At 42.3% G+C, this 24,212-nt stretch overlaps 6 protein-coding genes across 6 annotated transcripts; 3 read left to right on the top strand and 3 right to left on the bottom strand.

Annotated features, from left to right (window-relative positions):
* Window positions 1–1,909: 1,909 nt before the first annotated feature.
* LOC131286917 (enolase-binding protein-like) lies at window positions 1,910–4,091 on the top strand. The gene is made up of 5 exons (XM_058315927.1): window positions 1,910–2,029; window positions 2,095–2,370; window positions 2,458–2,760; window positions 3,327–3,491; window positions 3,580–4,091. Exons 1-5 carry the CDS (start codon window positions 1,910–1,912, stop codon window positions 3,919–3,921), a joined length of 1,206 nt encoding a protein of 401 aa, XP_058171910.1. The 3' UTR covers window positions 3,922–4,091.
* Window positions 3,969–5,103, bottom strand: LOC131286918 (protein crossbronx homolog). Its single transcript, XM_058315928.1, has 4 exons — window positions 4,997–5,103; window positions 4,874–4,938; window positions 4,690–4,793; window positions 3,969–4,610 (listed from the first exon to the last, which is right to left on the bottom strand). Exons 1-4 carry the CDS (start codon window positions 5,062–5,064, stop codon window positions 4,161–4,163), a joined length of 687 nt encoding a protein of 228 aa, XP_058171911.1. The 5' UTR covers window positions 5,065–5,103; the 3' UTR covers window positions 3,969–4,160.
* Window positions 5,104–5,655: 552 nt separating this feature from the next.
* On the top strand, window positions 5,656–6,531 carry LOC131285136 (viral IAP-associated factor homolog). The gene is made up of 2 exons (XM_058313997.1): window positions 5,656–5,661; window positions 5,767–6,531. The coding sequence occupies exons 1-2, from the start codon at window positions 5,656–5,658 to the stop codon at window positions 6,457–6,459; spliced, it is 699 nt and encodes a 232-aa protein (XP_058169980.1). The 3' UTR covers window positions 6,460–6,531.
* Window positions 6,532–7,176: 645 nt separating this feature from the next.
* On the bottom strand, window positions 7,177–8,944 carry LOC131286368 (cAMP-regulated phosphoprotein 19). The gene is made up of 3 exons (XM_058315314.1): window positions 8,806–8,944; window positions 8,124–8,207; window positions 7,177–8,042 (listed from the first exon to the last, which is right to left on the bottom strand). The coding sequence occupies exons 2-3, from the start codon at window positions 8,193–8,195 to the stop codon at window positions 7,725–7,727; spliced, it is 390 nt and encodes a 129-aa protein (XP_058171297.1). The 5' UTR covers window positions 8,196–8,207; window positions 8,806–8,944; the 3' UTR covers window positions 7,177–7,724.
* A 3,412-nt stretch (window positions 8,945–12,356) lies between these two features.
* LOC131288490 (tubulin polyglutamylase complex subunit 2) lies at window positions 12,357–13,333 on the top strand. The gene is made up of 3 exons (XM_058317629.1): window positions 12,357–12,435; window positions 12,499–12,666; window positions 12,744–13,333. Exons 1-3 carry the CDS (start codon window positions 12,357–12,359, stop codon window positions 13,331–13,333), a joined length of 837 nt encoding a protein of 278 aa, XP_058173612.1.
* A 555-nt stretch (window positions 13,334–13,888) lies between these two features.
* LOC131285135 (anoctamin-5) lies at window positions 13,889–23,567 on the bottom strand. Its single transcript, XM_058313996.1, has 13 exons — window positions 23,097–23,567; window positions 22,981–23,017; window positions 19,519–20,041; window positions 18,642–19,017; window positions 17,749–18,054; window positions 16,737–17,690; window positions 16,500–16,664; window positions 16,114–16,427; window positions 15,900–16,039; window positions 15,520–15,725; window positions 15,052–15,157; window positions 14,597–14,965; window positions 13,889–14,007 (listed from the first exon to the last, which is right to left on the bottom strand). Exons 1-13 carry the CDS (start codon window positions 23,565–23,567, stop codon window positions 13,889–13,891), a joined length of 4,086 nt encoding a protein of 1,361 aa, XP_058169979.1.
* Window positions 23,568–24,212: the final 645 nt, after the last annotated feature.

The following is a 24,212-nucleotide window of genomic DNA, read 5'->3' as shown; positions in this document are numbered from 1 at the left end:
GCGTATGTCGAGTACCGCATATGTCGGATATCTACTGTACATAATTTGAAAAAGAAAGCAATTAATAATTTAAAAAAACCAAACAATAATAAATTTAAGGAAACTGTCCTCAGTATTTGTTGTCTAGACAAGTTGAACTGTGTTCATCAAATTCAAATTCAAATACTTTTAAAACGATCTTTGAAAAAGACGAGTTGTCGGGGCTCACTTTTCACGCAAAAAGTGATACCCTGTTGGGTCTGGATATTTCTGGATACATACATACAATGTGTCTAACGATCAATGATCTAGCCGGTGACATCACACCGAGTGCAAAAGTTACTTAATATTGGCTAAAACACCTTCGCTGAGGTTCCTCATTTGAAAAATAATCCGTGAGAAACACGTGGCAAAGTACGCCAAATTTAAAATCATTCATGTGTTTGCTAAAACAAATAAGATACGAAAGCACGCGTGGGCAAAGCAATCCATCATCGCTCCACATCAATCCAAGCATTTGTTCATCTTACGAAAAACGTGCATCATAAAGGCTGATAAAGGTCGCCCACTGTTATTATCAAGTAAAAATAAGGAACCTCCCAAGCCGGTGGAGTACAAAGTCGCCTTAAACTGGTTATCTCTTGGCGCTATGCGAGATGTAGCGGAAAGCTGTTTGCGATTGCCAAAAAAGTATCCCACCACTGTGCGCTCTATCAATCAATTCCACCGGTTCTCCCCATCGCACGAATGGCATGTTGGTTTCCGCTTATCGGTAGGACGTCACTTAGTTCCGACTGCAGATTAGACCGCGGCGCGAGGTTTCGGACATATTGACCCATCCGTTTTATAACTCATCACCATCACTCGGCAATCGTCAAGGGTGATGATTTGATATATATATATATATTTTTTTTTCAATTTTCCCTTGACTTGCCGGAGTTTCACGTGAAAGCTGATAAGGCAGCAAATGACTGCGTGTCGTAGCGATGCTGGTTATTTGCCAATAAACGTGGATTCCCAGAGAATCTTACTCCCGGCTTGCGCGTATGTCGGACAAATTCCATCAGAATATGATTAAATAACTAAAACAACCGAGCGTGAGTTTATTCATAACTTTCCATCTCAATTTTCATTTGAATCATTACAACGTGTAAGAGGCACGGCAAGCATGTGCCATCGAATGGTGTGTTTGTAGCTACTCCCTCACCATCGATGCAAGTTATTACACAATTAGATGAATATAAGAAGTAGCGAATTGGCACATCGTTCAAGTGGCTGCGTGGCGCACAACGCTAATCCTGCGCCTGTTGTGCAGCGATTCGTAAACAGGAGTTTGAAGTGCTCTACTCTTCTGATTGTTTTTCGCAATCTTCGTCTACTGGAAGCGCCAGTAACGGGGGCAACTTGTGCTTACTTATTCTCCAAAGCGTTGCAGTATCCCTCGTGAAGCAGCTCGTGTAGTGTGAAACGGTACTAAGCCACATCTTTCCCTAGGGGTTTCGTAAGTTAATCACCGTGCGTCCTGAGGACGAGGTGTTGCATTCCGTTTTCCGCTAGAAGGTTGTGGTTTTATTTTATTTTTGGAAGCCCTGTGACGAGTTATCAGTCGTGTAGGATTAATCATTCGATATTTGTCGATAACAGGCCAGAGTCAATATCATTGCTGCGGATTTTTTCGGTTTGTAGTAAGAAAGTTTCATACATACTTGTCGGTGTGCGGTAGATAACGGTGCGCCATTTACCATTCCCTCTTGTTGGGGCGGTTGCTGTTTTACGGGGGTTGAAGGCGAAACGAGAGGGGGAGAATTTTTTTTCTTCCGAAGTTCGCGTATCGATTTGAGGCGGCTCAGTCAGTCAGTCAGTCGGAGGAAACCATTCGCTGCGATACAGTGGACAATACATTCCTCGCATCCTTCCGTCCAACTCGACCATGGCAATAGGAAACTCCTGGTGGACCGTCGTCCTACTTCTATCGGTTGCTGGTTTTGCTACTAGCTCTAATGACATCGGACGGTTCTTGGTGAATAGTAGATTGGAAATAAATGTAAAGGTATGTCAAATTACGGCGTGTTGATTTCAACCAAATTGCATCAACGTGCTTCGTACTACTTGCAGTCGCTCCTTTCGGAAGTATGTGGAACAAACTCATCATTACTAAGCATTGCAGTGAAATCGCTTAGCAACGAGTACAGTGATCGCACGGTAGAAAATTTGTGCAGAAATGCAACCACCGACGTGTTGCTGTGGATACCAGTAGGAAATTTTGAAAATCTAGCAGACACTGGATCATCTAATCGTTATCTAGGAAAGAGTTTTGGTGACGAAGACTTTGCGGAGTACTGCAGCTATGACGTAACGACTAAAGTCTGCACAGCCGATAACGGAGTTGTGGTAAGCTTTTATCGAGAGTATGTATCAAAGTGAGCATGCGTATAATGGATATACTTTTCGTCAAACTTTTCTGATTACGTTTAAAAGGAAGGCTCAATACTTGTGCTGGCCGAAAAGTTCCCGGAACGATACGAGCTGCGCGATATAGTATACAAGAAGTGGACCAACTCAACCCGACTCGGTTCTCCCATACTGGCCTATGCTACGCTGAAAAACCGCGACCCGGCGTACAAGTACGTTGATCAGGATATTTCTTATCTGGCAGACACGCGCATCGACTACGTCTTGCCGCCAACCGTGACCCACGGCGTGCAATTATCAGTTTATCGGGGCAAAACTGAAACCTACAAGCTGATCGCAGGGGAGACATACTACAGCAGGGTTTTCAAGGTAATCATTTTTTTTACGGTTGTACGTATCAAATCTGCTTGTGCGGCCGTGTCTATGTGACCAATTGTGGTTCATATGTTATGTGCCGTCGATTTATCTTCTTATCGAGCAAGGATGTTCCTCAACTGGGCAGTAAAAGATGATAACTTTATGACGATCTTTATCCGCGGTGGGTTTGATACTGTCAAGTTTGTCAACGTATTCGATTGAAACACGTAGCCGAGACTTTAATAGGTCGAATCTAATCGAACAGTAGCTATTTTAAATTATTTTGTGAAAATACTCGCCGAGCGGTAGCACCGGTTAGAACATCGGTCAATGAGCGTTGGGGTTCGAATCCTAACCGAGACCGGACAGTCAGTCCAGGGAAAGGGAAACAGTCTTGTAAGCCCTTAACGTGGGCAGGCATGACCAAGATATGGCCATTACGCCAAGAAGAAGAAATTATGAAAATTAAGTAAGCCTAAGGGCTGACCGAAGATGGTTGTTAGGCTAGAGACCAGAAAGTAATTTTGTTTACGTAAAGCAATTAGAAAATGATCTTTTAAAAACTTGTACTTTTACAGACGGTTAATGCTATTCGCTTTTTGAGCCCCTTCACTACTATGAACTTGACCGTTATTGGATCTGAAGTACGGGACTACCGCGAATTCCGTGCTAAACTAGTTACAATCTACACCGATGAGGAGGGCTACGGTTGGTCAAAGTCTCTTTCATCTGTAGAAGCGGCTGTAAGTAAACCATGCGAAACCTCGCAAAGTTGCAAAACGGTAAGGAAATATAATATTTATCCATTTACATTCTAAATATCTAACGTAGGTGATCGAAACTAAACTTACGGAAACCCACGTGGAGTATGCACTACCTGTTAATTTATACGATAGCCAACCAGTGATTCCCAACCAGCCGATCGTCGAAGGGAACAACGGCAACCAAGGACTGCCGACACCCAAGCCAATTTTGGCGAAACCGGAAAACATCCACATCCATATCAGCGAACTGGATATAGGGCAAGCCTACCCTGGATTCCGCAACGTGGCTATTGCAGCCGCTATACTGTTTTTCTCTGTTCTCGGACTTGCGCTCCTGGACATTATACGACGCGTTATTGCTAATCGGCGCGCCAAACGGTTGCACCTGGGAAAATACAGTCGAACGTAAAGCCATATTTGGAGACAACCCGTCAGAAACCGACTTGATGGGTGGATAGTTTTATGTTAAAATCGGTAGCGTATGCCGCATTTTATTAGCACATTCTTTGCATTCACAAGTATTAGTAAGTAGCTTACCAAAATGTTGTATGTGTTTCGCAGAGTGTATTTAACGGAGTAATAAACCAATAAAATTATTTAACTATGCTCTTCGGGACTAAAGGTAACGGTTGGTTGTATAAATGGCTGTTATTTACTCAATGGTTGATATAAACCATGCCGTACCCACGACATACCCGACGAAGGAGGAGTGGACACTTCAACCGGTTTGTTCTGTTTCATCGACTCTAGCACAGGACCGTGCACATCGGGGTTGAAACGATCGAAACAAATATAGTTTCTATCCGGTGTCGCTGGCAGATCGTACAGTTTCTTCTGACTGTCCTCGATGCAGCATTCTATGCGCTGCAGAAATTCACTTCGACGTTCTAGCAATAGCTCGTATGCGTCGTTATTTGCTATTTGCGTCGTTTGAATCGTATGATCGTCAAGGTTTTGCAAGATGAACTGTACAAACTTTAGGATTTGCCAAACGTGGTTTTCTCCGGAACGCCATTTCGGAAATGCATCCGTCAGGTCAAGCACACCATTGGTTGGGCTGATCAGGGGATGAAACACTTCACTCTGAAAAGTAACCACCTACGGAATACAAAATGATTATTTCCCTCAACTCGTATAAGCCTATGCGGAAACTCCGTTTCAGGGGTATGATACTTACCGGAACTGAGCTATCGTTAGGGAATCTACTGGGCAGGGATACAGTAAATCGGAATACTCCATTTTTGTACATTCCATCGCGTACGAATATCACTCCGAACCAAACTATGGTGTAACATAAAACGATAGAAATGCTCATTAGCACAGCATTGCAACCAACCAGGCAAACGGAAGTGTACACTTACGGAAGGGATTTTCGTACGAAGGAGTTACATAAACACCCCCTAGGTCTTCACTTTGTAGCCGTTCACTAAAATAAAGAAATATTTAGCAAACTGCAAGTATAAGAACTAAGACACAGTACTTACTATTCAGTTAAAATTTTGTACTCCTGCAAAACTGTCTCCAACAGTTTATCGTGCGCGTCGAGAGTCATCTTTCGATGGTGATTCTGCAGGACCGAAGTCTTAGTGTTTACTTGCGCTACACGTACGATTATCGATAATAAATACACTGGGGTTTCTTTTGTACTATAGTTCCGACTGAGCCTTCTAGCCTACGACGTTCTTATTTTCATGATAAAATAACTCTATCTTTTCTTGAAGATTTTCAAAATTTGATCAAAACAAACATGGTTAGGAAATGTAAAAATAAAATGAAGCAAATTGTTTTGACATATGTCTGTAGTGATGTTGAAATTGAAATCGTATAGTGATTGGTTTGGTCGCCTGGATGACTTATTTCTGGAACAAAAAATATATGTATTGCAAAATCACATTGACTTCAAGGTGAATATAATTTAGATTGTATTCATCTTTGTTGACTTAATCAATTCGTCGTGTGTCATCCACCTTTCGGCACACATTTCTGTTTTTCGTGAATATCTACAAGTTATTACTGTAAAATAGTGATTATTGACCGTCGACAGTCACTTTTAAGCAGTATCCCGGCGTATTTTTCCGCACCATCCTACAAATCTAGCTATTTTTTTAACTTTGTGGAAGTTTTCATTCATCTTCACACCACAATGCAGGCAGGTTTATAAAACAATGACCATTTATGGAAGTAAATGGATGCAGCGAGGTTTGCTAGTTGCTGAATGACCCAAATCTTTAACTTCTCTTATTCTCTTGTTTAGAATCCTAACGAAGATACTGAGTGGAATGACATCCTCCGAGCGAAAGGAATCATCCCGGAGAAGCCCAAGGAAAAGGAAATTACCGAAGATGAAATCATTGGAATGATAGAGAGCACTATCGCAGAAAAGCAGAATGGCAAAGACTTATCGAAGCTGGATCTCGATGAGTTGGACGAACTGGAGGACTCTGAAGATGAGGAAATTTTGCAACAGTACCGTCAAAAACGCATCGCGGAAATGCAAGCCGCGGCAAGCAAGGCACGGTTCGGAGTGGTACGTGAAATTTCTGGACAGGATTACGTAGAGGAAGTGACAAAGGCCGGAGAAGGAATCTACGTGGTATTGCATCTCTACAGTCGTGGAGTGCCTCTCTGCTCTTTGATAAATCAGCACCTGGCACAGCTAGCAGTCGCCTTTCCGATGACCAAATTTGTTCGAGCGATTGCCACTACCTGCATTGCTAACTATCCGGAACGAAACGTGCCGACAATATTTGTCTACTTCGAAGGTCAGCTCAAAAAGCAATTCATTGGAGCGGTCGAGCTGGGTGGTACCAACTTGACATGCGATGAGCTTGAATTTATGCTCGGGCAAACGAAAGCTATCGAGAGCAATATCAAAGAAGATCCACGGGAAGCTAAGAAAATTAAGGACAAACTTTTTGCCGAACTATCTGACAATAATGATTGGTAGGAGAAACTTGAAAGCATTTTTTACGCGATGAAATAAAATCAAGGCATATTTATTGAATATTGGGCTTGATGTTTAGTGTTTCCATTGGCAGTCATAAGGACTGTTTTACTTACCACCTGTATTGAAAGTCTTCCAACAAATATTATATTTTTCCTAATAATTTAAGAGAGCACAACTCAGGTTGACGAAAAAGAACGATGGAGTAGTTTATTTTTTAAAACTACAATATGGAAAAAAATCAAATTAAAGCATGAACAAACTCAAAACACAAGCAGTTATCTTCTTACTTTCTTACTTTTAATGCATTCCCACGTGCGTATTTTCTCAGTTAACAATATACCACTATAGTCGGTTTGCTTAACAAAATACCTGCTACCATCAGTTTTATTCGTGAATGTGTTTTCTTCACCATCTGCCCGAAAATCCATCCCCTCCGTCTTAACATTCTTTTCGCAATAATCAAATATCGCGCAAATCGTTGTGAATGCGTGCTCGATCCTTTCCATAACCGTACACATTTTTGCTAACCTTCGCCGGAAGTAGGTTTACGAGACGGACTGACTTTTTTCGGTTTACATTCTATCTCTATATAGGTTACACACGTTCACTTTAGGTGCACATACAATTTACCGGGAACCGCATGCCAAAACTCTTACATTTGTGTGGCTGTTGGTTTAGTTCCGCGACCTCTCAAAACCTATCGTCTAACGTTTACAAGTACATTACCAATAATAAAATGTTTGTTTATCAATAATTCAGCATATTTGTGGAGTTCTACAAGATAAAGAAGAGTTAAAATAAAAAAAAAAGCCGTATCCTGACGGAAAGAAGTTAGCGAGTACTCGAACACTCTAGCATGAAGAAGCGAGCGTGATGAAAGAAAGAAGCGAAGACGTTTTATGCCTATAAAACAAATGATAAAATTTGTGTTTACTTTTGTGGGCAATATGAATGTGATTTTTTATCGAAAAGTTATCGCGTGAATCTTACTGAATGAGATTAATTTCAAATTTTTCCATTTAGCACAACAAAATTCCTAACCAGAAAAAATCTCCGTTGTGGAAAAGAACATTTAACACGGAAAAATACCAAACATCGTATCGCCTCTGTACTGCGAATGACGTCTTCTCATTTACAGCTAATGCCGGCCAGTAAAGCTCCATGGCGGAATAAAGTGGCCTTCACCAAAACCTTCTCAATGATTTCCGGTAGCGCATCATTTTTTCCGCATTTCGCCGAGGAAACCGTTAACGGATTAAAGTATCTTAGCTCTGAAATTTGTTGCAGGTTTGAATGATGGAGGTCTTTCGGACCGGCACTGTCTCGGGTGTCGGTATCGCCTCGCCGGTCGGTACTTTGTTAGCAAACACCTGCTTCACGCCTCCACCCTTTTGCTTTGCCATCTGGTAATCGCCAGAGTCAAAGTACTTCTGTCCTTTCTGGAGCCGCTTTTGGAGAAACGCTGAATGGCCACCGAGACCACGAGGCCCTCCCATACTCGCGTTCGACCCGTACTTAGCCTTCATCTTTTCCTCTTCCTGTTTCTCCAACTCACTGACGGACTGTTGCTGTTCCTGTTGAACCTAAAAGTGAAAAAATATCATGATTGATGCGAGTTTAACCACGACGTTTTGTCTGAAGCTGTTTGCTTTCTATTTAATTACCTCCTCCGTTGTTGAATCTTCCGGTACTTCTGCAATAGCGGTCTGCTGATCTGTGCTTTCCTCTGAGCTCATCGTTGCGTTTTCCTTTGTGTGAATGAAATAGAATGGTTAACAATGAGAGACATGAAATTGCTCATTTTCACAGGTAGCAAAACATTCTTATTCAAAAATTGTTGTTTCTCAGATCCGTCAGACGAATATTCATCGAATAAGAATTCAGCATAGAGATACGGTAGAGAAGATCTTTGATGCTAACATGGCAACTGCCATCGCGCGAGGCCATGTTTATCCTTGAAATAGAGTTCTTGGAACATTATCCTTGAAAATACCGTGTAGGTGGAAAAACATGTTTAACAATTCATCTGTTCTACTTTCGTCTTGACAGACATGCAGAAGTTTATTCTTATCGGCTGCGTTGCGATATTCATCAGCAAATCGTATTTGTGACTGAGGAAGCACTTTTTAACTGCAAATAAAGCGATTCCTAGCAGCAAATTAGACTAAACTACGGGATGGAAACATATGCATGGATGTTGCCAATTTTTTGCTCATCGAGCAGTTCACTTCGATCGTTCTGGCAAGGTACGCAAGGACGCGATGGCAATGGAGGATACGAACGTCGACGATGATGGATGCCGTTTGTAGCAAGAACACCTGCTGTATGTCTATCGGATGCACTTACTTTGCAATATCCTCCTTCAGAAGAACGAATTGCAACCAATTTACACGATAAATATGTTTTTGAATGGTTTTAAACCCCACCGATTAAGATGCAGTGTTTTCCGTCTCGTAACTTTTTTTCGCACTCCGGATCGTTTGCGTTTTTTGACGGGTGGGTTCGCAGAATCCCGATACGGAAGACTCGAAGAATCGATCCATTGACGGATTCTATAGGATTGGATCACATTTGACGGATTGGGAAAAGATGTGATTCACTTGGGAGTTAATTCAGATTTGCTTTGTTTTGGGCTCAATTTGATTCGATTCTGACTTGATCTGATGCTTCAAATATATTTCATATCAGTTTACTTGAATCAAACCCTGGATAGAATGGATTGGCCATAGTTTGCGTTTTTCACGTGGTTTAACTTAGGATCAAGAAAAACTCATTTTTAACCATGAAATATCGATTATCTGAGGTGTTCTACCATTAAACGCCTTTTCCACGATGCGAGTATGGTACTTACTATGGTAGAGAGTAGAATGACTGGAGCGGATGAGTTCGGATTTGAAATGGATCGAAATCGATAGATTTGATTTTCTCACCACTAGTTATTTGACGGTTAGGTTCTGCACTCAGTTCCGACATACATCCAGTGGGTTTACAGCGTTCTTACTTTTGGAACCATGAACCTCATGTAGGGCGATGTTTTTTAAATGAGTCTCCAAATTGTAACCGCGTGACTACATTAGGCGTACCATACCAAAAAACTGGTGCGGCCCAGGTGGTAAAAACCGTTTTTTCTCTCTTTCTAGCGCACCATCGGCTCTGGTACGCTGTCACTCGACCGTACCAAGTTTTTGGTATGGTACGCCTAATGTGGTCACGCGGTAAGAAAAGTCTATCACGCTTTCCAGACTGCACCGTCGCGTAATGCAAGCCGTAGACGTCGCGAACTTGTTCGCGCGAACAATTTGACTACCAGGCATTGCCTATGTTAAGGAAAGGAAAGGAAGATATCCTCTTAAATCTTCCTTTCCTTTCCTTAACATAGGCAATGCATGCAGGAAAGGAAAGGAAGCTTTAGATTTAAGAAAAGATTTAAGAGGATATCTTCCTTTTCTTTCCTTAACATAGGCAATGCATGGTTGTCAAATTGTTCGCGCGTACAAGTTCGCGACGTCTCCGGCTTGCTTAACGCCGCGTCGCCTGACACGGGGTCCACATTACTGCGCGACGTCCCGTCACAAAACGCGACGTCGGCTTACAGGCGGAGGAACTCCATACTCGGGGTCCACACTACAGCGCGGCGTCCCGCCACGAAACGCGACGTCGCCTGACAGGCGGCCGAACTCCATACCAAAAAAATGTCGCACAAATCGCGCTAGTGTAGAAACAGCGAAAAACGCGACGTCGCGCTAGCTCATGTCAAATGTCAATTCGAAACGTAAACAAACCGACAGCTGAACATAACGTAAACAAACCGAAACACAAACGCGAACAAAACGAGCAATATTCTCCATGAAACATCGGATTTCAGGTTTTACTACTTATTTCTACTCTTCACAAATGTAATTCAGCTATGAAACTCCGTTTTAATTGATATTTTTAACAAAGTTTTTTCGGGTGCCGAAACGTAAACAAACTGCACTCAATAAGTAGGAGATGACGGAGAAATATATACCTCCTACGGTGGGGCAAAATATCGTCGATGGTTGTTTTAGGTGGTTTTATCAGTGAATTTCAAATGTAGAAGCGCCAAACTCACTCAGGGTGCATAATACGTAGCTGAACAAGTATCATGCATCACTACGTCCAAATTCAACAAAAAATTTTAGCCGAGTTTGCGCCCCAATGTGATACATATTTCCACATACTCCCCTACCTCTGTCGCGCTTGGCTTGCGCGATTGTTCTGCCGAAAATGGGCTACTTTTGAAACGTGACGTCGCGCTGTAGTGTGGACCCCGAGTTACGGTGGGGCAAAATATCGTCGATGTTTGTCTTCTTCTTCTTCTTCTTGACGTAACGACCGTGTTGGTCATGCCTGCCCGTTAAGGGCTTACGAGACTTGTTTCCCTGTTGTACGTGGATAGTCAGTCCTCTCGTACAGGGGAGGGTCCGGTCTCGGTTGGGATTCGAACCCACGCCGTCGAGGTGGTGAGCCCCGGCGCTCATGGGCCGATTTTCTAACCGGCGCTACGGCTCGGCTGTCGCGGGCCCCCGTCGATGTTTGTGTTAGGTGGTTTTCTCAGTGAATTTCAAATGTAGAAGCGCCAAACTCACTCAGGGTGCATAAAATACGTAGCTAAACAAATATCATGCATTACTACCTCAAAATTCAACAAAAAATTTTAGCCGAGTTTGCACCCCAATGTGATACATATTTCCACATACTCCCCTACCTCTGTCGCGCTTGGCTTGCGCGATTGTTCTGCCGAAACTGGGCTACTTTTGAAACGGGACGTCGCGCTGTAGTGTGGACCCCGAGTATGGAGTTCAGCCGCCTGTAAGGCGACGTCGCGTTTTGTGACGGGACGTCGCGCTGTAGCGTGGACCCCGTGATAGAAACATTCATAAGTTGATAATGAGTTAACATAAACGCTGCTTTTTTTAATTAAAATATAAAACCTTCATCAATTTGCCAATCGTTTCAAATGTATGATGTAGTGATGAGAATAACAACTCTTTTTAGAGATTTGAAACAGAGTGAATAATCATAACGATGATTCGAATCTTTAAGTCACTCTTTTGTGATTTAAAACGTGTAAAATGATTTATTAACCTTCGAGGTGAAACCTTAACTGGGATTCGAATCCCAAAAGAATGAACGAGTGGGTAAAAGAGTCACTAGTCGCCATAGAGATTCGAATCCCAAGATGTGATTCGAATCCCAAGTTGTGTTTCGAATCCCAAGTTGTGATTCGAATCCCAAGTTGTGTTTCGAATTCCAAGTTGTGATTCGAATCCCAGTTTGGGAATCACTATATGGGATTCGAAACCCAAAAGAATGAACGAGTTGGTAAAAGAGTCGCTAGTCGCCCATGTAGTGATCCCAAACTGGGATTCGAATCACAACTTGGGATTCAAATCTCTATGGCGACTAGCGAATCTTTTACCCACTCGTTCATTCTTCTGGGATTCGAATCCCAGTTAAGGATTCAAATCAAAGGGAGTCACAAAAACTATCTGTTAGGGTTTAAATCGTTCATTCAATATTAAGATTCGAATGACTCACTCATTCTCACTCAGAGCGCACATCACTAGTATGATGTTTCTTTAAATAATTGCCCAATTTCCGTTGCTGAAGATTAATTTACCTTGGAACAAGGTACGAATCTTGAAGGATGGAAGCAAAGAAGGTTTAATGTTTTAGTATCAAATAATTGTACTTTGAATACTGATTTTATTAAATAGTAATAAAACTTAATTAATACTTCATAAATTAAATACTTGAAACACTTCAATTTTTTCATAATACACTTCGATATATGAGCTCGTGCATTTTTTTTGAAACGGCAACCATGGTAACATCGACGTTGTTTGGCGAAAACATTGTATAGTGGTATTACGATGGCCAACTTGAAAATAGGCAACGATGCGGAGGATATGTTCTACGAAAATCTTTCTTTAAGCCTTGCTAAAGTTTTAAGTGAGTAGCTAATGCGATTCATTGTGTGTTTTGTTTGTTTATAAGTGAAAATTTGACTTTCAGATAACATTCCAAGGATTACCAATGTAACTCTCGAGAAAAGACTACCATGCGAAAAGGCTCAAGTAACAGCATGGGAATCGAGGCATAATGTGTACTTACCAGATGATATGAAACGATTTTACTTGTCTACCGATGGATTTAACTTTTATTGGAGTTATCAATATTCTCGTAGGTTAAATCGCTTTTTTCCGGGGCTAGGTGAACTGTTTTTCTTTACTAATCAGTTGATTGATTCATTATTTTAGCTAATGATATCCGTCGTGTCGGTCATATTCATTTCCCTCACCTGATCCAAATCACGCTCGTGAGGGATAACATTGACACCATCCTAAGCGTTAGTCCAAACACGACGCTAACGGTACCACCGATCATTCGCCAATCGAACTACGTCGATCTCAGCTCCGGCTATCTGGACCATCTTAACCTGAATTCGCGTAGCAAAATTTTCGAGCTCAGCACAATTGCAAACCTGGCGAAGGTTTGCCTGGTGTACGAAACCCCGGAAAGCTCGAGCCCAAAAATATTTCTGCTCGAGACGAATTCCTTGCGCTGGCAGTTTTTGGCCGAATCGTTTACGGAATATCTACGGATGAGCATCGCTCACCTGGGGCTGCCCTACTGGGAGCTTTGTTTTTCCAGCTGTGGTCTCCCCGCATGGACCGAGCAGCTTTTTCTTCTGTTAGCACCCCATTTGTTAGAGAAAAATGATTGCCGCAGATTAAGAAATATCGTGTGCATCAACGAAAACCCACCGTATAATGTGTTGGATCCGGCTGTCTTTCGAACAAAATTGCGCTGCTCACGCCAGACACAAAAGATGCGCTTGAACAACTAACTAAGAAAGGCATATATTTTTACAATGCTAAATGTTTACTCGATGTTTCGGTTGCAAATATGTGCATTAATGCACAACTAATTAGTTCAATATTTGTCATCTGTGTGTACCGTCGTTGGTTTTGAAATAAACAAATGTGACAAGCTCGTGTGCTTTATACATAGGAATTCATTTCAACTGAAAAGGTTTAAAAACATACCAAATATAGCAACGATCAATTTACACATAAGTGTGATTGTGGGATAAATTTTGTCTGATGAAAATAACGAAGAAAAAATGGTTTTGTGAAAAGAACTAACGAACTGTGCTATGAGCTATTCTCCTGAGTTACCAGTAATATTAGGCACAGTTTCTCGTAGTTATTTAATCTAAATTTGATTAAATGTATCATCTTTAATGTGAATACTGTTTCATAAGTTTCGTTGAATAATTAGACCTCTTATTATCATGCCTAATGTTAATGTTCTAATGAATTCGTGCGGCTACAGACATTTGATTTCATTCATCACTCTTCATTGCCCCATTCAACCAAAAACATAACGAATGCGGTTAATGCTAGGTAACTTCCCAAACGGTAGATTCCAACGAGTGCCTCGGTCTATTGGGGACTTCTACGTGAGCATCAAGACCATCGCTGAGTCTACTTAGACGTCGTGCCCAGCTGCCACGCATTCCTATAAATTGGAAAGAAAACAAAATCATTTAAGGTGTGTAGTAATTTAAACAATTTTTTACAATTTTTTTACATCAAACTTTGAAAACATATCTTGATTGATTCTGGCTTAAATGTTTGTGCCGCATTTTTCAGAGGCAAGACATGTATTACCTTAAAGTTTATTTAGAACTCCGCACATAAACAAGCAATGCAAAATATAATCGACTGACTGTACGTTGCTATTATAACCGATATTTTTATATCTTACAATGGTTGGCATAAATCTTTCAATGAAGCTTTAGAGGATTATTAATCTGCAGATGTTTGCATTTGAGAATTGAATTAAAACTACAACCAGAATACACAGTACCGTTTTCATGGATATAAAACTAAATTTACTTATTTTAATTTCTCTTTATGCTCTACATTCGAAATATTGTTTGAATAATTGTAATACGGTACAATAAAATACAATACAATAAATATAAGAGTCTATAATAAATTCACAACTAGTTCCATGGATTCAAGGTTTAAATAGGAGACGAATGAAAGTAAATAAAATATTTCTACCAAATTAATTTCCACGTACATTGTTAATCAAAAATTACCTTGCCTGCTATTATTGCTCTGCTCGCGTAAGGTGTGCAGAATTTCCTCATAGTCGGTTTCGCGAGATTTTTTTAATCCATGCTGATATTTGGCCTCCTTTGCAAGCAGCTGCTCCCGCTGCATTTGAGTTTTCACCTCGATCGGTATGTCCGGTATGATGAACTGCATGATACCGGTTAAGACGAACACAATGTGCTCGAAGATTACCACGAATGCCAATCGGGCCGCAAACACGTGCCAATAGTGGGGACTGAGGCCGTACTGCTCGTCGGCATCCGGCCCGTTTCGGTAGCCCCGATACTGGCAAGTGTCCGGGTCGGATTCGGTTTTGGTTCCCCATTCTTCCTTGTAGTCGGATGTGTTGAAGGCTAGTTATAAGTCAAATGATTGCGGTTGATTAGTGAGGTTTAAATAGTAGCTCGACTACTTGAGGACGTTTCCGATGGATACCTACTCGAAAGGGAATGTTCGATGTATCCATGCAAGGAAAATTGTGGGGAATAGACGTATTTGTATACCATACGCGGTATAAAGTCGCTAGTGTAGGCAATTACAAATGCCTAGAATAAATGGTAAAGTGTATGGAAAATTAACATTGAAAAGAAAATAATTAACGATACAACAGAACTGAGTTGCTTTTTGTACAGATTAGTCAACGCATTAATCAATCAACTGTCCTCAAATATATTAGAAAACTGATCGTAGATTGTAAAACATATAAATATGAAAATGCGAGAAGTTCTAAATGACGCAAACCAAATGACAATGGTTATAAACAAAAAATTAATATAGACACGGATACTTTGGTTCAGAAAAACTTTTGTACCACTCGTCTGTGTTTGCTCATTAGAGAATACATAGCGAAAGGCTTTCATTGATTATAATGTTTGGGTGAAGAAAAGACAAATCAGGTTTTACTTACATTGGATACAACTGCTGTGTAGGTTATTATTTTTAGTATTCCATACCATGCACCAATATCCTCAACGCGTTCGGCTAGAGGTCGCCGTGATTGCGTCACCATTTTGTATGCGTCTAACCTAATTTCGGCAATGTTGTTCAGAAGAGCAAATAGCGGTGCCAACGGAAAGGCAGCCACAAACAGTGTTACAAATCCATATTGTACAACTGGGAAATTAAAAAAAAATACTATTGACAATATCCAGAGCAGGAACGAGGTGAAAGTTTAAAAAAGCGAAAGCTAAATGTATTATAAAAGCAATGAAAAAGAATGGCAAAGAGCTTAGCTTAAAAAAAAGAGAGGAGGGTGTGAGCTTTTTCTGTGAAATCGAATGAACTTACTCATTTCTAGATACTCATCGAACAACGCTAGTCTGCCAGGATCCTGCAAGTGGTAGTCCTGCTCCCATGCCATATGAAGATGTGTTTCGTCCTTTGTGAGCTGCTTGTGTTTCCGCCGACGCCACCAGTTGTAGAATGCACTAAGAGTGTAACAAATTATTCAAAATTCATAACGGAACGTAAAATGTCTCAACGATCGGTGCTAGGTGCTTACGGGAAAAAGTATTCCATAAAATTATTCCAACACTGTTTGCCCACCATGATGATGGCCAGCTGGATGCAAAGTTCACTAAGGCAGCCTGCCGGGTCGCATATGTCACCTTTCAGGCGAAGGAACTCGCTTTTGCGTGCCACATCGTCGCCGGGATAGTCATAGAAGCGCCCCTTGAAGAATGCTATGTAAATCAGCGAGCTATAGAAGTTCATGAACTCAAAGACAAATATTTTCACAGTGTACGAGTCCTCGTATTCCGTTTGAGTACGTGGGTTCTCCATGTTGGTCAGGTACAGGGCCAGTTTGTGATAAATCTAGAAAATTAAGGGATAGCCATAGTAGCTCTACTCTGAAGTAAAGCGTTTGTGGGCGGAGAGGTTACTTACTCGGGTCAGCAACATGATTATGATAAGATTGATCAACGCGGCAGTCATAGTGGTAAATAGTTTGGCATGAGTGCGGAAAAACGATCCTCCTCCGCTATAGATTACTGATACTAGCGAAATACGATATATTATGGTTCCTAAGACAGCCCCCATAACGATAGCAATCTGGTCACAAACATAAGAAATAGAGAGTTAACATACCGGCATAGGTAGAAAAGAAAATGGGATCTTCCTCACCATAAACAAAACGGCACTCGAAGTGGCGAAAAAGCGTATGGCACGTGTCCACGTTGGCATGTAGGGTTCCTTCTCGCGGGTCACTGGATTGATGCGAAACGTTTTGACGGTCGTTTCAAACTCAGGCCGCATATCCTCCTCGTTCTCGATGTTCTGCAGGTCCCACTCCCACACGAGTACCGACTGTTTGCGCTTCCAAAGCTCCAGGAAGGTGGTGGCCCAGAACGACATGAAGATGGCAAAGAACACTGTCGACGGGTTGTCGAAGAGATAGGTCAGCTGGGCGAAGAAGCACGACTCGTGTAGTTGCTGGTAGCTGCAGGCCCGGTCGCACAACGGACACAGAATCGTTTTTCCCGGGCCCTTCTCGTCACAGATCTCCTTTGTCGGAATGTTATCGCTCGAGTCCATGGACGCCAGCCCGTATAGGAAACAGAACAGCCCCACGATGGCAGGTGCGTACAGCATCTTGGTGTAAAACCCGAGCCAACAAAAGTAGAGCGCAATCTTGTCACCAAAATACTTACGCACCAGACAGAGCGGTTGCTTCTTGTACCACTTGATCGGGCGGGCCCACTCCAGATAGAGTAGCCGCCGGTCAAACAGGGCTCCAGACGAGTGGTCCTTGTCGTACCGACCCTCGTGCAGTGGAAAGCAGGCTAGGTAAGTGCCATCGTTGAGCAGCCGACGGATGCCCACGTTGTTCACTTTCTCAGTCTCGTCGAAGCGCGTTCGCATTAGGATCTGCATCACTATCAGGCTGCGCTGGGCGCTCGTGTAGGAGGTGCACCGATCTTTGACAATGAACTGCTCCTCCGGATTACCGTTGGCAGTTGCCGAGTAGAACGACGGTTCCTTCTCGATGCGCTCGTGATTGTATTCAGTAAGCGACATAAGCCGGTTCCAGTAACCAAGGATCTTATTCTGCTGCCGACGCAAAGCAGTTTCTTCTTCCTGCAAGAGAAACGCTCGTGAGTTCTTGCCAATTGTGGTAGAACGCCCCAAAAATCACCTTCACACTGATTGTGATAAATCGCTTCACCGGTAGCTTGAGGTTCATCACCTCCGCGTACCTCGACTCCGTGCGCCAAGGAATGTGAATCTTTACGAAGTACGTCTTACCATCGAATGCCTGCATTTTGTCTTCTACCTCGATTTCCAACCCTTCGCGGACGAGATTCTCGTGGAATAGCTTCCGCTGGTGGCGCTTGAGAGCTTCTAGCTCGGTCATCACACCCTGTTCTTCCTCCTCGTAGCACAGTATCATGTCGATTTTGCGCCGGCCATCGCGAAACATCAAGGACTCCGGGTCTAAACCCTTTAGGTAGAGACAACAATTTACGGGGTTTATATCTATAATTAGATTCTATCAAAGAGTTAAACAGCAAATAAACTTCCACAAGAATTTAAATTAGTCAATTATGTAATTTCTACACATGGTTCCTAGAATTCTGTATTCTGTAGAATTCGATTATCGACTCTGACTAAATGATTTAGAACAAGCGGTGATTTCTACTAATTCAAAAACAACAATTTTTAAATTTTTCAGATCTAAGCGCAATCTATTTGCAGAACGTGTAGGGTAGAACAAAATTTCTGATTCTATTTTCGACTAAAGGTGTAACAAATGCATCGTTACGGAAGACTGACGTCACATATGGCGATGAAAAAGCAGTAAGAGTGCTGAACTTTCCAGACTTACATTCGGTATGTAAGTTCTCGAGAAGGCCACGAAGTAATGGCTAATCATAGTAACAACACAACGTGGCGTTTCCTTCAGCTCACCTCAGCGCAGAGCGGAAACGTATTATAAATATGAAACGAACCCCACTGACGCGAGAATGGCTTGCGATGGGATATGATTATAGGTTAGACGTGCCAGGCACAAACACCATGCTGGCGTACCTCTTTATCCTGTTGGCTGGAGCGTCGCGTGTCCTGCGAATGGTCCGACGCTTTACGTAGTTTTAACAGGTTCCGCAGGCTGCCTTTACCGAGGGAGAGCGGTTTGTCGCCGGTGGTCAGCCTTACACCTGCTGCTGGCAAGACATCGTGCGGGGATCCGTGCGTATCGCTGGACATGGCCGTAGCCTCCTTGGAATCGGCCTGCAAACCGAGTAGTTTTGACGACGAATGGCGCCGTTCGTTGATGATGCTAGTTGTGCTAGAGTTGAAGCTCTTATTGAACTCTGAAACGATGTCCGGCGTGTCCATTGGCGTCCCAGGGATGTGCTCATTGACACTGATCTTCGGGCCAAAGAGATTGCTGTAAGGATCGGGACTGGATGTGTAGTTACGATTGGGTTAATACAACAAAACACCAAAACATCTGCCAATCATGAAGAGAAAACATAAATTTTAAAACCGTACAAGAGATGGTACAACAATATCATACATGTTTGTTCAAACAATGGTGAACTGGATTTTATTAATAAAATATAAAATACAAATCACAAGATTCAATAGGAATGGTTCTCTAAAATGGAAATGCAATTGATATTTCAAGATGGTTCCAAGGCACGGCATCGTGGTGCCGACACAAGATTTGAACTCATGATGGTTACTTGGGTGTGTCCTTGCGCTACCGTTGGGGTATTGGCACCTCCAGATGTTGTTTAAAATGCATGTTAGTCACTACGTTCTTTTTGTAAAATTTTTTGGCTTCTTAAACAGTATTGCTTGTAGTTATTACGTTTAGTCCTTCTTACGTAAAAAAAATAAATAATAAAAAATAAATAATTTTAAAATAATAAAGAAAAAACCCAATACAAACTAGTTTTACCTCCTACTGCGTTCTTCTGCAACGTCACCGCCATATGGTAGGGGAATTTCCTCGCGTGACAGTCTATCTTCCGTTTGCAGCCACGTTCCCATCGGTGTTTTCAACAGAGGACTTTCCATAATATCCTCCAACGAAGGCAGTTTGTCAATGTAGTTCATGTCCGTTTGGCTCGCTGACGGTAGACTACCGTTCACCAGCATCGAACCACCATCGGACGGTACCGTCGTGTCGCTTTCCACGACTATTTCCACCGTTGCCGAGGCTTGTTGGTCGAGCGAGCTAGGCGAAGCGGTACTGTCCTGTGAAGTCGACGGCTCGAGGCAGTTCACCGAGTCTTGGGCGGTCATACGCTGGATAAGGTGCTTCCTGTTGCCGTGATCGGTGACCTCATTTCGGGCTCCCAAGTCCAGCCCGACCGGTGCCATCTCCTGGGCTTGGTGGCCGTTGCAGAGACCACCTACGCGACTCTGGTTATAAATAGACCTTAAATTGTCCGTACTGTGGCGCATCAAGGCTTGATATTCTCGTTGGGTCGTTTGCTGTACAGAAAAGATACAGATAATGGGAATTAGCACGGGGGTAGGCACCGGAATAAGGTTCTTCAGGTTGTGTTCTGGAACGATTCTGGAACGTTCGTCGTCGGGCATTCCTTGAGGAAGTGGAAAGCAATACCACATGTGGCTCAAATGTCCGGAAAACGGAAATCGATATCACCGTTCCGATTCTCACCAGTCGTTGTGGCTCTCGATTGTTACCTGGCAAAAAATGTTTAGTGTGAAATATGCTGGGGTAAAAACCAACCCGCGCATGAAGAATGCATCGAACCCATGCGATGCATCTGTTGGTTTTGCCCTGTTAATCCATGCAGCCATAAAATACACTGCAGAAAAGATAACTTTGTCTCTATACTAATTTTTTGACTGATTGTAACCATTTATGTTTATATACTTGTAAATTGGTTTAGATTTTTGATAACAAGTTCTTCCACAACTGATCTCAAAGCTTTGAAATATTACATTGTTTCATTCAGTTGATGTATTATGCCCTTATCATACTGGTCACCAATGGTGGCTTGGAAAAGTCACTGGATTATCAAACTGGTGTATTGAGCAAGCTCATTTCACCAACAGCCCACTCGTTCGGCAGTACAATGGCTTTACCAGTGCCATCATTGGCGACCAGTGTGATAAGGCTATTAGTTTTATTTTCCATCTCATTATGTTGCATTTTTTGTAATGTTTAGACGATGAATCGCAATAAAGCTTCCTTCAAAAGATTGATCAACAGATTAAGCACTCTATCTGTTTTGACTTATTTAAGCGACATATTTGCAAATACCGCGGTGGCCCGTGGTCTGGTTAAAAAATCGGCCCATTAGTGCCGGGGCTCACCACCCCGACGGCGTCGGTTCGAATCCCAATCGAGAACGGGCCCTCCCCTGTACGAGAGGACTGACTATCCACGTACAACAGGGAAACAAGTCTCGTAAGCCCGTAACGGGCAGGTATGATCAAAGATGGTCATGTTACGCCGGGAAGGAGAGAAGACTGCAGATGCCGCAGATAATGTCGCTCTGTTTATGTTAAGTAGTATAATTGCTTCTTTGCTTCTCTTCTTTTTCGTTGGCGTAACTACTGTCTTTGGTGATGCCTCTGTTTTTAAGAATAGATCTTTTGTTTATTGATTTGCTTTCTTTTGTTCGAATTACCGATTGTTACACAGTGTGTATACCAAGCAAGTAATTCCCTTGAATGAATGGTTGCCTTTGACCTTAAAATGTTTACAAAATCTACATGCTTTGATATTTGATCGTTTCAGGATAGCCCAAACGCTCAATTGATTGACCCTCGGCCCAATTTTATGTTTCGTACCGAGGGTTCATAAATATACATAAGAAATGGACACGAACACGGGGTCCAAAAATAGAGAATCAAATTCAAGTTGCGTGGTTGAAGGAGTACTACTTCATCCAATTTGAATTAGATTTGGCTTTTATTTTCACCTGGTTAGCTCCAATCACGCAATGTTTCGCTCGAAAAAAAACTTGAAAAAACACGTGCAGTCAATTAGCACCTGTAAATGCGAAGAGCTAACGTTTGGTTTCAATTTTTTTTAAGATTTTGGTCGATGGTAGAGGAAAAAACCTGAAGTAAAAACTCCCATATGAGTTTATCATCGTATGTTCACGAGCTTGTGGGTCAGGGTTTTATAGTAGAATATCCTTCTAGATCTACAAGAGAATTAGAGATTTACAGGGTTTGTTGCATAATTGGTTATTAGTGGAAGTTACATAAAAATGGAATACACCACTGTAAATGCTATGATGATCAAATAAATGGAACATACATAGTGCAATACCACAAGCAAATATAAGTCCAGCAGTTATCCACGCCCGTGCTATATTTTACTGCCACACACTGATTTGTTCGGGTGAATCGTGTACAAAGTAAGCAAACCAAAAGTTTGATAAAATCTCTAAAGATAATTGATAATTGAAATTATCCTTGCTTTGTACGACTCTGTTGATAGCACAGACTTGTTTGAAAGCGAACACGTCCTCAGAGGAAATTATAGTGCAAAGTGCAAGGGATAAAATCCTATATAGAGTTTCTTCCCTGGAATAGTCCCGAAGATACACAAGGTATAAGTGTACTATAGCCTTTGGTGCAACTGACAATAGCTCAACGGAACAATCATAATTTCGAATTCCAGCAGAGTCTTCAAATCGAAATCCAATGGATTGTCTGTGCTAGAAACCCTCCAGTTAACATTTCCTTGTATCCCTCCTACCTTTAACATAGAACACTAAACCATTTCACTAGAATTACAGAAGAAACGAAAGAAGCCTAAAGGCTCAAAGTTTCTAAAAACCGTAAAAACAACAACAACAACTAGAATTACAGTGACCAGATTACTTGCTTTCCGCGAGGGGTCCGCGACAGCCGAGCGGTAAGGCCGGTTAGAAAATCGGCCCACAAGCGCCGGGGCTCACCACCTCGACGGCGTGGGCGAATCCCAACCGAGACCGGACCCTCCCCTGTACGAGAGGACTGACTATCCACGTACAACAGGGAAACATGTCACGTAAGCCCGTAACGGGCAGGCATGACCAAGAGGTCGTTACGCCAAGAAAAAAAAAAAAAAGATTACTTGCTCTATCTCTTCTAACAGACTACTTGTGAAGGGTGTCGAACAGCTTCCATTCAAGCAAGTTCTACCGTTGGATTACGGTGACACGTTAGTACGTGTCGTTAAAAACAGTTGCAATAGTATTTTGTATCCTACGAGAGCATTCAATCTGCTTTATTTCTATTACTAGGAAACAAAAGCACATACATATACGAGTATAATAACGTTCACTGTTCATGGGATAAATAGAATGATGCAAAAATGCAAAGATGTGCTGGAACAACTGCTGTATGTAATGCATATTACAAAAGAACCCTAGATACAACTACTGACTATAAGTCAGAGCAGTAAAGTACCTACAGGAACTCCTCTATTGTTTAGAACAATTAACGTGGGTAATTTTGCAGTCCTACCTTCCCATAATGGAAGTTATCGCCCAGAAATTTTGCTCCGGTGCCAGGACCGACTGGCTGCTGGTACATCGACGCACCGGAATCCTGGCTATATCGTCGGCACCGTGGTTTTCCCACTGGACTGGAATGTATCGTCCTCGAAACTTTCAATCTTGGTTCCACCTTTGCCCCGGGAGTTCCTTCGCGTTGTTCTCCCTGTACAACGCAGTTCGGGAGCAGCACGTCAAACGAACCGTTGGTAGTAAACTCCGCTAAGCCGGGTAACTGCTCCGAATCCTTGCAACCTTTCCGAGGGCTATCGGCTGCCATTCGAAGAGACGTTGAATCCGTCTGGTGAGGACAGGTCCAGCCTCCTATCAGCGGTGGTAACTGTTTTCCAGAGGGGACGTTATCCTTTTCCGCTTCGATTTGCGAACAACTATCCACTCTGTCGCGTTGCGGTGATTTGAGGTTGTCGCTATCGCTATCTACTACTATGTCTAAGGAACTACTGCGATGCTGCTTCATGTGGTTTACTCCTTCTCCTCTTGTGCTGCAAACGTGTGGAGTCTGCTCTTGAACAATCCAGATTTTCTACCTTTTTCATTTGTAGCAATCGGTGGGGAGACTTGTTCCATCACATTTTAACACTTTTATCTCTAATGCTGACGCGTATACCATGTCAACGAAGCGTTTAGTGCACGTGTTTTTCTTGCACAGTCACGTAATCCTGCGAACCGGGGCGATTGTACAACCACCAACCAGCTCAGTGTTACAACCAGCCATTATTGCATTCGTAGTCACTGCTGTAGTCCTCGTCGTGTTGGGTCAAGCAACTGCATTTACTGCATTAATCATTTACCTTCCACATATTGATCGGTGGACGGTCATCACTTGCTACGTCTCGAAAAGTCCATCCTTAGCACAGGCACATTTTCCATTTTAGTTTAGTAAAAGACAACTGAAAATTAGCAACACGAGGGACTTATTTTCCATTATTTAGATTTTTCGGTAGCTCGATAGACTTTGCACTTAACAATACCAGGTTTAATCACTTTATTTGCTTATTGCACAGCAAAGTCGGCTTAGAGACTGTTTATAGTATTTTATTGTCGGATGAAACACTTCATTATTAATCGCACACATGTCGCACACTGGAAAGATGGATCTGGG

This window comes from Anopheles ziemanni, chromosome 3 (genome assembly GCF_943734765.1).
Source record: "Anopheles ziemanni chromosome 3, idAnoZiCoDA_A2_x.2, whole genome shotgun sequence".
In the NCBI taxonomy this organism is placed as follows: Eukaryota; Metazoa; Arthropoda; class Insecta; order Diptera; family Culicidae; genus Anopheles; species Anopheles ziemanni.
The sequence above is the reverse complement of the archived record's forward strand: the minus strand, read 5'-3'. Positions and strand labels throughout refer to the sequence as shown.

Coding starts and splice junctions, on each gene's coding strand:
- LOC131288490 (XM_058317629.1), top strand. CDS start 12,357: ATGGCCAACTTGAAAATAGGCAACGATGCGGAGGATATGTTCTACGAA. Junction 12,436..12,498: donor AAGCCTTGCTAAAGTTTTAA/GTGAGTAGCTAA, acceptor TTTGACTTTCAG/ATAACATTCCAAGGATTACC. Junction 12,667..12,743: donor TTGGAGTTATCAATATTCTC/GTAGGTTAAATC, acceptor TCATTATTTTAG/CTAATGATATCCGTCGTGTC.
- LOC131286918 (XM_058315928.1), bottom strand. CDS start 5,064: ATGACTCTCGACGCGCACGATAAACTGTTGGAGACAGTTTTGCAGGAG. Junction 4,939..4,996: donor TACAAAATTTTAACTGAATA/GTAAGTACTGTG, acceptor TCTTTATTTTAG/TGAACGGCTACAAAGTGAAG. Junction 4,611..4,689: donor CTAACGATAGCTCAGTTCCG/GTAAGTATCATA, acceptor TGTATTCCGTAG/GTGGTTACTTTTCAGAGTGA.
- LOC131285135 (XM_058313996.1), bottom strand. CDS start 23,567: ATGAAGCAGCATCGCAGTAGTTCCTTAGACATAGTAGTAGATAGCGAT. Junction 23,018..23,096: donor CAGTCGGTCCTGGCACCGGA/GCAAAATTTCTG, acceptor TCTAAACAATAG/AGGAGTTCCTGTAGGTACTT. Junction 15,726..15,899: donor CGATGAGTATCTAGAAATGA/GTAAGTTCATTC, acceptor TTAATTTCCCAG/TTGTACAATATGGATTTGTA.
- LOC131286917 (XM_058315927.1), top strand. CDS start 1,910: ATGGCAATAGGAAACTCCTGGTGGACCGTCGTCCTACTTCTATCGGTT. Junction 2,371..2,457: donor CAGCCGATAACGGAGTTGTG/GTAAGCTTTTAT, acceptor TACGTTTAAAAG/GAAGGCTCAATACTTGTGCT. Junction 3,492..3,579: donor TTTCATCTGTAGAAGCGGCT/GTAAGTAAACCA, acceptor TATCTAACGTAG/GTGATCGAAACTAAACTTAC.
- LOC131286368 (XM_058315314.1), bottom strand. CDS start 8,195: ATGAGCTCAGAGGAAAGCACAGATCAGCAGACCGCTATTGCAGAAGTA. Junction 8,043..8,123: donor AAGATTCAACAACGGAGGAG/GTAATTAAATAG, acceptor TTTCACTTTTAG/GTTCAACAGGAACAGCAACA.